This window comes from Hippoglossus stenolepis, chromosome 6 (genome assembly GCF_022539355.2).
Source record: "Hippoglossus stenolepis isolate QCI-W04-F060 chromosome 6, HSTE1.2, whole genome shotgun sequence".
Classification (NCBI taxonomy): Eukaryota; Metazoa; Chordata; class Actinopteri; order Pleuronectiformes; family Pleuronectidae; genus Hippoglossus; species Hippoglossus stenolepis.
In genome coordinates, this window is record NC_061488.1 from 11884595 (window position 1) to 11896735 (window position 12141).

Sequence of the window (12141 nt, forward strand, 5' to 3'; positions counted from 1 at the left end):
GGAGAGAGGCTGTCTGAATGAATAACAGAAGTCTCAGTTGTTCCTGATTATCTTTCAACCATGATTTTACACATCCATCAAGGCTAAACAGTGCCCTTAAATTTAATCAAGCTGAACCACATTGCACACACTCATAGATATCAGTTCTCTAGTTGTGCCTGATTTTATTCATCAAGATCCATGATTTATTTCCCTTATCCAATCTCACAATGTTAAAGGAAGTGGAAAAAAAATCTGGATCTGCACCTAAATTGAATTAGTTCTTCCCGGGGTCATGCCCCACCCCTCTTTCATGGAGATCAGTTGAGTAGATTTAGCATAATCCTGATTACGAACTACCCAGCAAGCAAACAGACCGGGGGGATTTCTCACTAATTCAACTTTCTGGATATGTAATGAAGTTTTGCAGCAGAAGAAATGAGCTAAAAACTTTAGTGCACACAGATATAATTTGCACATTTAAAAAGTTTTTGTAGCTTTTGAAATATTTTGTGTAGATTTTGTTTCACTGGGGGGAGGGGACACACTTTTGACCCTAAATTTAAGCCTGAGCTGACCAACCAATCAGCTTGTTTCCTGCTCATCATCTAGTCACATGAACCTCTTCATACAAATTCCAGCCTGCGATTTAGTTTCACTTCAGCTTCTTCAGGAGGATACAAATTCAAGCCTGCGATTTATTTTCACTTCAGCTTCTTCAGGAGCCAGAAATCCAACGGCAATTTATTCTGAAATTGCATTTTCTACTTGGATACGAACAGGGAACTGGTGACTTCCTCTCAGCTGAATCGGCCTGTTGTGGATCACTACCGCTCCTTGTGTGTGTGTGTGTGTGTGTGTGTGTGTTTGTTTGTTTTCCCCATCGTAGCGATGCTACACATCTGAGGTCCCGTGTTCCAGACGGGCAACACGTACCCCTCCCTCCGCCCCTCCCTCCGCCCCTCCAGATGCCCCATGGGATGACAGTAACACAAGTGTCCCATTGTCAAAACAGCGCTCGTCAGGGTCTCTGTCTCATGGGGGTGGACAGGCCTTAGGGGGACCTCAGAAGATTAGCTATGACATTAACCCCCTCCCCACAACACACACACACAGGCTGCAGCCGCTTGCACACTCCTACCCATAATCCATCTGTTATGAGTCACTTCCCGTTTCATTGAGCCACTGAGTCAAAGCAACAGATCATGTCAGTGTGTTTTTGTGTTTGTATTTGACTTTCGATTGTTAGTCCTGTTTCAGTTTCACGCATTTAAATCCAAAACTTCTGGGAGCTGGAAATACTGGAGCAAGACCGTGGCATTGATGTGAGTATTTGTCAATATTAATAAAGTGAGTATCATGGGCAGATTGTACTGTATGTTCGTGTAAGTGGGGGGAAGACAGTGGGGGGTTGTACACCATGTGTCCTGTATATGTGGGGGGAGATCTTACGCTCTCTGGGTAATGTACTGTGTACTAATAGCATTTATCAATTTATCATGGCTGGCTGATCAGGTGATGTATTTATTTGCGTCCTGCCGTTTAACTAGACGCATTTTCCATTATTTATGATTCTCTCGTCTCAGACAAAGTCAAGTGTTAGCGCGGCCGGTCGAGGCCTGATCAATACATGATCAGCTAGAGAGCTCTGAGGCTGCACTTAACCTCAAGATCAAGACTGCGAGGAGCCTCTTACACTCACAGTAAGAGAAACACACATCCTGGTTCTCAGTAATAACCTTATAAACAAGAATTAAAGCTGCTGATTGTACGTCTTAATCATAGAAAGCATTACAAACATATTCTTGTGGCTCTGGTACTGTTGTCTTCATTAAATATTCAGCAGCCACTGTCCCTGATGTCAGCGTGTCAAACTGTAAGCAAGCTCAGCTGAAATATGAGAAGAGAGAAAGAAAAAGAAGAGAGCCTGCAGGGGAGAAAGCGAAAAGCAGAAAAACAAAACAAAAAAAGTGCATGAGGTCCAGAAGTCAAAGTAAATCATTCTTATAATATAATGTTGTATGTTGTGTGCTCTATGTTTTTAGTATTTTGCTTTTTATGTTCATTTTAATGCTTGTAAAGTGTCTTTGTGAAAAGCACTCTATAAATATAATGTATTATTATTAATATAAGTAATATGAAGAAAATATATATAAAAAAATAATAATGATACTAATGATAGTTGTAATAAATAACATAATTAGCTCTACATCCTGCTACGTCTACCTGCTTCATCCGATGAGATATTTTTTTCTGTCTGTGGTTTATGAAGACAGACAGGCAGTCTGGAGGAGCAAGGTTCAAGGTCAGACGTGGACGCGTTACTCCATATATCAGCTGGACGTCAGTGTAGGGTTTAGTTTGCACATGTTGATTTCTCCTTTATTTCCCTCTCTCAATCCGCCTCTTCCCTTTCCATTAGAGGTGTGGGAGAAATTAGAGACGTGATGGATGAGCTGCTGCTCCTGCATGGAGCTTCATCCTGCACGTCACACGCAGGGGCGTGATTGTGTGTGTTTATGCACATTTTCATTTGTCGTCAGTGTTTCTATCATTAGCATATCTTTTCTTTTTTTTCATCCTGCTTTCTCTGACCACCAATTAGACCCTGAAAGCGGGATGATGGGTTTGGGCTTTTCACATTTGTGGCTACATCTGCTTAATTACCATGTATTACTCACACTAAACATGCAGCAGAGCTCAAGTTCATACACACACACACACATATGCACATCTCTCTACAGTTGGTAGGACAGTCATTGTATTCCCTAGCCCCTTACCCTAACCTTAACCATTACAACTAAATGCCTGACCCTAACCCAACCCTCACCCTAACCTAAACCTAACTTTAACCCTAACCCTAAAACCAAGTCTTAACCCTCAAGCAACCCTTGGAAATTGTGAGGACCAGCCAAAATGTCCTCACAATGATGGTATTGAACCAAAATTTGCCGTCATAACTATAGAGAGACATGTGCAGACACACACACACACACACACACACACACACACACATACAAGCCACATTCATCCAGCTAATGGACCAGCCTGTCTCTGCTTTAGCTGGGCTTGTATTTCACCTCAGAGAGGGAGGGAGTTCAGCCAATAGATCCATTACAGAGAGAGAGAGGGGATTGAGACTGTGATGAGGGGAGGAAAAGAGGGACGAGTGGGGCGGGGATTGGGATGCAGGCGTACTGCGGCAGCAGCAGAGCGGCATGACGTGCTAGAGGAGAGGAATGACAGACACACACACACACAAATGCACATGCTCGCAGCTCATGGGGTCTGCCAGGCAAAAGTAGACAGAGGCGAGACGCACTCAGCAGCATACAGATTGGAGACAAACTCACTTGATGCTTTGCATCCTGATGCACGCAGAGGGTGAGTATAGCCTGGTGCTTATTTTACATCAGTTATTTCTCTTCAGGCCTGTGTTGACTTGACTTTTGCTGCGTATTTGTGTGAATCGTGTCCTCTCCACCTGCGATTTGTTGAACAAATGAATGAAAACACTGCATCTCGATCTGTGAACATGTTGACAGTTGTGTCACAGTCAGCAGCCTAACGGAGAGATGGCAGCGGAGTGAAAGAGAGAGGCAAACGGACTGAAAGGCAGAGCTTAAGTGGGATGAAAAGAGGTGGAGAGGGGATGAGAGAGGTGGGGGTATCCTATTACCAGGGGTGACATGATGTGATCAGCCTGAGTCAGCAGAGGGGCTGTATGACTCATGCAACATACACACTGTGCATCTAATAACGATGTGTAGAGAGTGAATCAGAAAGGAGGGAAACTCTACGCACACACACAGTGGTGTTTATACTGTTGGATGTCTGGTTGTACTCTGTCCTGTTTAGTTTGTGGGTGCTTGTGTTTGTACCAGTATACTTGCTCCTGTAATGAGCACATCTGGAATGTGTGTGTGTGTGTGTGTCTGTGTGTGTTAGACATGCATCATTTTCCTAGGTTATGAGTGATTCACTCCCTCTGAAGACATTTTAAGATTCCTCAACAGATGACCTTTGCATGCTGGTTGCACTGAAAACCTTGTGACTAGCAGTTTTAGTTTTTTCGACTTCAGTTCAAGTGGTTAAACATCTCCAGTGAATGAACAGTTTCATAGCCCATTGTGTGACATGACAAGGAGTTAACGACACGACTTAAATGCTACGTTTTCAGGATGACAATATATGTGTCACTGTGGGGTCACTATAAATTTCCATCTGGATCACTTGACTCATTGTAACATAAACAGTTTTTTTTCCTGAAGTTTTTCATAGAGAGTGACATCAAAAGTGAGTCACTTTAGTACAAGCCCCCCTGATTGGGTGGAAATGTCGTTCCTGTTTGTTACAGCTTCCTGTCCTGGTGAATGGTGAGGCAGTGCGGACCAATGGGAGGGCAGCGGTGAGGATGCAACAGTGATCCAGGAAAAAGCAGCCCATTGTTCCTGGGACGTCGGAGAAGTGTGACCACCCTCCCTCCCGCCGGCTCTGCCCGCTCGAACCAACCGCTCACTGAAGGACTCACAACTCCAGTGACAGGTAAGATATTGACGATATTGATGATCTGACGCATCTGACATTTCATCGTAAGCAGTTTTTATGAGCTTCAGAAGCTGTCAACTTTTATGCTGCTGTGTTTTCTAACATGTTTTTTCCGGGTGTTTTCCTACCGCTTAGTGTCACATGAACACTGTGAACGGTTAATGACACACACATTATTGCTGTCGTTTATGTTGTTGCCATTTCAGACGTAATTACATTCACTTATCAACTTTCCAAACTGGGACACACACACACAAACACATGCACTGCTGATGTCCTTTAGTTCACACAGAGAGGTCTGTGCTGCCACCTCATTTATTGATTTTGTGATGAGTCAGAGAGTGTTCATCACAAGGCTCACCCTTGTGTGTGTCTGTGTATGTTAGAGTTAGAGAGAGGGTATTGATGTTTATTTGATCATTCAAATCTCAGAGAAGCTGAAGTAGTGTACTGTGATTATGAAGTTATCATCTATTGCCAGCTGCCACGCTACCTTTCCTTTTTCTCTCCTTCCAAGGAATACACACCTAAATTCTTTGGTGTCTATGGCTGAGGTTAAAACCATTTTATCAACTCAGTTAGAGCAGTTCCTCGCTGTTTGGAGAGAGGTGGAAAATGAAACAGAATAAGGGAAGTAGCCGAGAAATCAGTGTCCATGCTGGTGCAGTTTCCTACAATATCCAGGAGATGTCAGTACCAAGCTTACAGAATGACGGGACTGGTCAAACACAGTGTTAAGGTCTATGGTTAAGATTTATCCATTTTCATTACATTCAGCCGCAACAAAGAACAATAAATCATCAGTTATTCCTTTTTAGTGTATTATTGGGAATTCAATTTATTTCATTCTTTGTGTTTTTTTGTGGCAAGAATTTGCAAAATCTTCTGAACAGATTACCACGAGACCTGTTGGAAGGATGTGGTATAGGTCAGGGAAGAGGTCATTCAATATTGATCCAGGAATAAAGTTTTTTCACTTGAACATTGTGAGATAAGTTGTTGTGAAATTTTCCCAAATTTGACAGAGAATAGTTGTTGGGTCTTGATGGAACGAAATCAGGCATATGTATGGATTTGATATCTATGAGTGTGAGAAATTGTGTGCCGCTTGATTGAATTTAAAGGGGCTGTTTTGCCATGGCGAAGATACACACTCCATTAAGTTCCATTCTAGTTTTAAATGTGCTCTGTAACTAAGCTAGACTTAATGATCCTGTAAATTTTTAGACTCTACAAATAACCACACTCTCTCAACTAATTCCTTCAGCCTGACAAGCTGTTAGACGTACAGTGAAAGCATCAAGCCAACAATATAACCACTGTAGAAGCACTTACATAACAGAAAGATACCGAATGATCTTGAATTTCACGCCTATATGTGAACACATGACTCAGAGAACATAGTATGCGTGGATCAGGCTTGTGGTGCAGGGAAACATCACGTTATCTTTGAGGGATTTGATTTGCCACTTTTTCTACTAAGTTCCAGCTGCTGGGTTCAGTCAGCAGAAACGTCTTATTGTGTCTTTCTCTCTGGTTTCTCTCTTCGTCTGTACACATACACACACACACAAACATACATCCCCTCCACCAGCTGAGCCTCTGTATGTCTGTACGTGGGCTGCAGTAGTACCAGTATGACCCCTGCGTGTCCCAGGGGGAATAGCCAATTTCCATACTGATAGACACATAGCCAGACCGCACCTGTGCTCCTCGAAGCCCTTCCAGGAATTATATCAGACAGACAGAAATTCTGATGCTTATTAGTGACTCGACCTCCCAGGAGAACGAACAAGAGTAAAAGAGACGCAGAGAAATGGACACGGGGAGGAGGGGGAGGTTACGGGAATGATGAGGAGTAAGAATTTAGAGAGTGAAATGAGGATGGATGATCACATCTGTCTCTGTTTACCTTGTGCCGCATCACCGCTGCTGTATGCTGCTGCTGCACATTAGCATTGACTCAGATATGACAGAGCACCAGTCCTTGGCAAAACTGGTGAGAGGAAGGTCACTGTACAGAGACACTTTGCTTTGTTAGAACAGAAACTTTACTTTTGGGAACGTTTTGAGTTGTTGAGCTGCAGGAGTCAGACCCTTTCCACTGCGTGTGGAAAATGTGTGTGTGTCTGTGTCCTCCACATCACACTGTGGGAAATGCTGTGATTTAGATGCACCCTCAAATAATCCATCATGTCATCCTTGTGACTTTGACAGCTTAATTTGATACATCTCCGCTTTACTAAAGGCAGCTTCCCAAGTAGTCAGGAAGTCTTTGGCAGCAAAGTTTCTGCTTTTTAAGATATGCCAAGTAGGGCTAAGCGTTAAATCTGTGTATTTGTGAGCGTGTGTACTTGTAATGCTCAAATCTACTTATACGCACTGTTCCAAGACGAATGTGCTGTACAAGGGGTAGAAAGTACAAAACAAAAATGTAGAATTTACATGTAGCTGCATGTATTCAGTTTATTTATGTATAAAAATGAGAGAGGAGCAGCTGTTGTCTGCACAGCCTGCACATCTGGACGGCAACAGCAACATGATCTGTTTACTATAAGTGACACAGTCATAAAAGTGTAGGTAAAGTATTTTTCACTATAAATCCTTTAGATGGTCTTTAACAGAACGATGAGGAACATTTTTTATACTCAGACATTTTCTCAGACTGGACAAAAGATCAATATTGTTAGCCAGTCGGCTGTTTTTTCCTTCCACTGTTTGTATTGGACACGTGAATAAAACTTTAATACATTACCTCATCTGTAAACATGATTTGTGCCTGAGTCGCATCAGGTAGATTTTCATCTGCAATGGTGGTGAAGACCACTTCCATGATCCCACACTGCTTCACGATGTCATCAAGCTATGTCTTTTGTTTTGATTGAGAGACCCCGAGAGGCAGAAGATACATATTGTTAGTTTAATACTTAAGTTCCAAACAAATTGTTCGTCACAATTATAAATCGTATGTTTTTTTACACATTCAAATTAAAATAACTACACCTCCCCTCCTTTTTCCAACCTCACACCCTCGCTCCCTGCAGCAGAGCAGTACAACGTAGTTAAATTATATGATGGTACATGATATGTTTCACTTGAGCAACAGTCATTCACTGTGGTTTGCGTAGAACAGAATGGCACAAAGAATCAAGCTTGTCTTGTTCTCTGCAGGTCCGTTCTGAATGGGACACCAAGGAAAGTAACAAACAGGTGGAGAATGATCCCAGTCCTTCACTGAAGCTGTGTGTGTGTGTGTGTGTGTGTGCGTATATGAATTCATTATGTGGAGAAAATCAGTTATTTGAGGACATAACGCTGTGAAAGCAGCTGCTGGATGTTGCTGTGAGCTTGTGTCTGTGTGTGAAACTGTTTACTTCTAGCAGACAAATCTGATTGAAAATGCTCTGTGCTTGGCTGTAAATAAGCTCAACTCGTGGTTCACCACCACTCACTTTGTCATATGTGCTTGATTCACATGCTCCCATACCGCAGATGTTTGCTCTGATCTGCGTTTAGAACAGCCAGTACTAGTTTAATGGATTAGATTTATCCGAATGGAACTTTAATATAGTGTATCAATCAATAGTTAATGGATAACCAAACCTTTTTTTGGGCTGTGGTGACTCATAGTTTAATTGATGTCGATGTGCCTTCAAAGTAAAGCACCCACTTCACAGTCCAACTGTTTGACTCATAATGTCTCTCCCCTTGTGTTTCAGGTATGAGTGGGGGAGTCAATGTGAAGTCGGCCCCTCGTGGGCCCCCCTCGTCAGGAATCCCACTCCCACGTAGCCTGTTGCCCTCTTCCCCCAAAGCAGACCCTCGCCGGCGGGCTACTGACCTGCCCAGGCCCTCAAGTCAAACTCCTAAATACACTCCCACGCACACTCCCACGCACACACCCACTCAATCTCCTTCTCTTTGCCCACGGAGCTCCAGCATCCCTGGCCCTTCCTCCAGGGACCTGCTGGGAGATGCTAGCCTGAAAAGTCAACTCTTCCAGCGAAAGGGAAATCTAGCCGCTCCCCTGGTGTCCCGCTCTGCCTACAGCAGTCCGCTGACCCAGCGGCGACCACCACCACCACACTCCAAAGACACACTGGATCTGGGAAAACCTGCTGTGCCTCAAACCTCAACACAGTTACCACATAATGGCAATCACAATAGAAACACCTTCAGCAATAAGAACCAAGCATGGGGAGCCAGTAACCACTGTCCACGGCAACAGTTCAGCACAGGCGACAACTACAACTCTGAAACAGCAGCAGAGGCCATGCCCAGAAGAGAAGATCCTCCAGAAAACCAGTCAGCCCATTCCACCATGTTAAACAACGGTAACCTCCGCCCCTCTCTCGCTCACACGATCTATGAACACACCATCAGAGGTCGCAGCAACTCCATGAGCCAGTCCGATGAGGAGATGGGGACCTCTGAGGACAGTAGTCCGGCCTCCTCTCCCAGGCCCCTGCCACTGCCGCCCATCACATTCACACTGCCGGGGACGTTAAAGATGGCTGTTGATACTCAGGATCAAAACCTGGACAAGGGTGCTGCGTCCACAGAGACACCAAGAGTCAACATGGCTACTGTGGCCCCCTTCAGCTACAGGCGAGTGGCCCACATACACACATCACACACACGCAGGCACGTTATCATGACTTCCATCATGAGCACCCATTCTCTTGTCATCACATGATCACTCTCTTATCTACTGACCCACCCACTCACTCACTCACACACACATTCATACACACATATACACATACACTCACACACTCACACACTGGCCCCCACTCTGGATATTAAAGATGAGCCCCCAGAGGCCTGTTTGGGCCATTTCAGTCTAATTCCTCTGTATCTCTTCCAGTCATACATTTGTGTGCACGCATACACACACTTTGTGTTTTCTGGAGCAGAGTTGATTGTTGCAGTGTCTTCTTGTCCGCCTCTGGGCTCAGTCAATATACTGCTGCCGTGTCTTATACACCCACTATTATAAAGTGGGATAAAAATAAGAAGAGGGCTGGCCTTTCTTATATTGTATGAATGAAATTGATCAATCCATAAAGACTGAATCCGAGAGCAGAGAAATATTTTCAGTGAATTTGTAATTATACTATATTTTACAAGATAAAAAATAAAATAAAATGTTTAAGGCGGGAGCTGAAATTTTCAAGCTTCACTTTTACTTTTGTAAGGATGGAATTGTTTGCACTGCTTTGTGCATCATCAGTGATTTTGCTCTTATGGAAATGAATGTGCCACATCTGGGAAAGTCCATTTTCTCTGAATGTCACACCCAGCAACTCGTGTGTTTGATTCTAATCAGTGATATTGAGGTGATTTGCATGTACAGTAACCGATGTGCGATGGCTTTGCTGTGTCGACAGGCTGCAGGTGCAGGAGGGAGACTTTTCAGTGGACGAGCTGAGTGACTGCTCATCTGGATCCATAGAAGTCTGCTGCGATGATCTCACACCAGGTTTGATACACTTTAGAGAAATAATAATCAGCATCAACTTCTCTCTGTCTCCACTGTACAAATCACGATTTTTTTAGGGAGGCCAAGAGCTCTTCTGGCAGGTATGGGTGCCTTTACTTTCAGCCAGGGACATTTACAGAGACAGGGTCATAAACGGCGTCAGACAGGACATGCCAGCAGCTGACCTTTGGGTCTCATTGTGTAACCTGAATAGGCTCAGTGAAGACTAAGGAACAACCATTCTCTGTCTAAATGTGTGTCTGTCATGCTGCTACTCATCATTCCTGAGGAGCCATGTCTGAGGTTAGGTGGTGTCGTTTTGTGCGTGTGCATGTATTTGTGCATGTGTGTGTGCGTGCGTCGGCCTGGGGCTCTGCTGAGCCACAGAGAATGGATGGAGAGAAGGGCTCAGGATGTTAAGATGAAGAAAGACGACAGGGGTGATGTGGGTCAGTAATGGGATGAAATGGAAAACTTCTCCGACTCGCTGCCGGCCAGTATCACGTGCTTGTAGATTTTAGCCTCATCCGAGCGCTGTTTAGGAGTTTGAACTCTTCCTCCCCTCATGCTTTCTCTCCATCCCTCTTGTGAACTTCTTTCCCCTCCAGCTTCATTGACCTAAAAAGCCACACTCCCCACATGACAACCCTCCTTCCTTCCCTGTACTTCTGAGTAATGGTTTGCTCAGTACCCACAGCCATTGTCATGCGTCTCCGTTGTCGGTCTGAGTTGAGAGAGGCAGACATGCCTCAGAGATATGACTGTATCAGCGGCTTTGTGAATCATTTTTCTATGTGGTGATGCCTAGATTTGGAAGTTTCAAGATAAAGTTTGTGTGCTTTACACTTTAATGGCCAAGATCTCTTCTAGGATTTACACGTTATTTGTACAGTGTAGTCAGTGAGTATCAGAGCACTTATGTTTCTCTCTGTATGGCTGTAATTTTTACATTGGGTGAATGAATGAATGAAATGACAGTTTAGGGGCAATGTTGCAGTTCAGTGATCTTAGATACACAGACAAGGTCAAAGGTTAACACCCTCCTCCGTTTGATTTAAAATGTCATCATTTTCTGTTTAAGTCAGGAAGGCTGAATAGAAGAATTAAAATTTACACAATGTGATCCTCCCTCCGCTACTGTTACATCATATATGATCAAATAATGCTGCCACTCTGCTTATGTTATTTGTGTGAAATTGAAATATATCTTTGACACTGTATATAAGCTGTATGGATTATGTTCGAATCAGTTTGAAAGAATTATCTGCCACTTTTTGGAAAATTGTCAGCCCTAATAGAAACGCTGCTCATTCATGGGTTTGAATGGGTTGATGTCATGTGTTGCTGAACTGCATTGTTGTTGAGCTGCTTAACTGCCATGATTGGCTTATTATTATTATTATTATTATTGTTATTATTATTATTATTATTATTATTATTATTATTATTTATTATTATTATTATTATTATTATTATTATTACAATTTGTTTGTTTGTTTGTTTTTTACACAGAGTATGTTATGTCACAAAGACTTTTGCTTTGACTTTTAAGTTCTTTCCTCTATTGATCTGGCCTGTCTAATTAACAGATATAGCCCTTTAAAAGCATTTGGAGGTTTCAAGCAGCTGGTTGTGGAGAGGAGGGAGCTGGTGGTCAACCGGTCCCAGTCTATAAAGGCCCCTGGCTGTCTTGGGACTATGACTGTGGCCTTGTAATTGCTCCCTAGCAAGCATTAGACACAGAGCTAAAGTGTCTTAGACTCCTCTGAAGCTGCATTTACATGGAGGGTGGGCTGGCACAGTAATAACTGTAATTTAGGGAGTGGAGGAAGGGAGGGAAACAAGGGAGGAAGGCCGAGTTTTGGAGCGAAGGAAGAGAGGAGTGAGAGATGAAAAGAGGAGGCCAGCGAGGTCAGCGGGTTGATGGATTTTGGATTTCATAAGGTGGAAAGAGAACAAACGGCAAATGTGTGCAGGGAAATGAAAAAGACAGATTGAATGTTGGTTACACATTTCAAAGCTGAGGGCTCTGGTTGAACACACAAGGCCAAATCGTGATTTTGTTATGGTTCTCCCTAGTGACTCTGGTAAAAGAGTAGATTTCCCCAAACTGAATGTTTTCCGTATGCTCT

The 12141-nt window shown here is 43.4% G+C and overlaps 1 protein-coding gene across 1 annotated transcript; it reads left to right on the top strand.

Moving 5' to 3' along the window:
- Positions 1–4344: 4344 nt before the first annotated feature.
- On the top strand, positions 4345–9223 carry LOC118110895. The gene is made up of 2 exons (XM_035159047.2): positions 4345–4524; positions 8247–9223. The coding sequence occupies exon 2, from the start codon at positions 8249–8251 to the stop codon at positions 9221–9223; it is 975 nt and encodes a 324-aa protein (XP_035014938.2). The 5' UTR covers positions 4345–4524; positions 8247–8248.
- The last annotated feature ends 2918 nt before the right edge of the window (positions 9224–12141 follow it).

What these genes read in the sequence shown, in the direction of transcription:
- LOC118110895 (XM_035159047.2), top strand. Translation starts at nt 8,249, where the DNA reads ATGAGTGGGGGAGTCAATGTGAAGTCGGCCCCTCGTGGGCCCCCCTCG.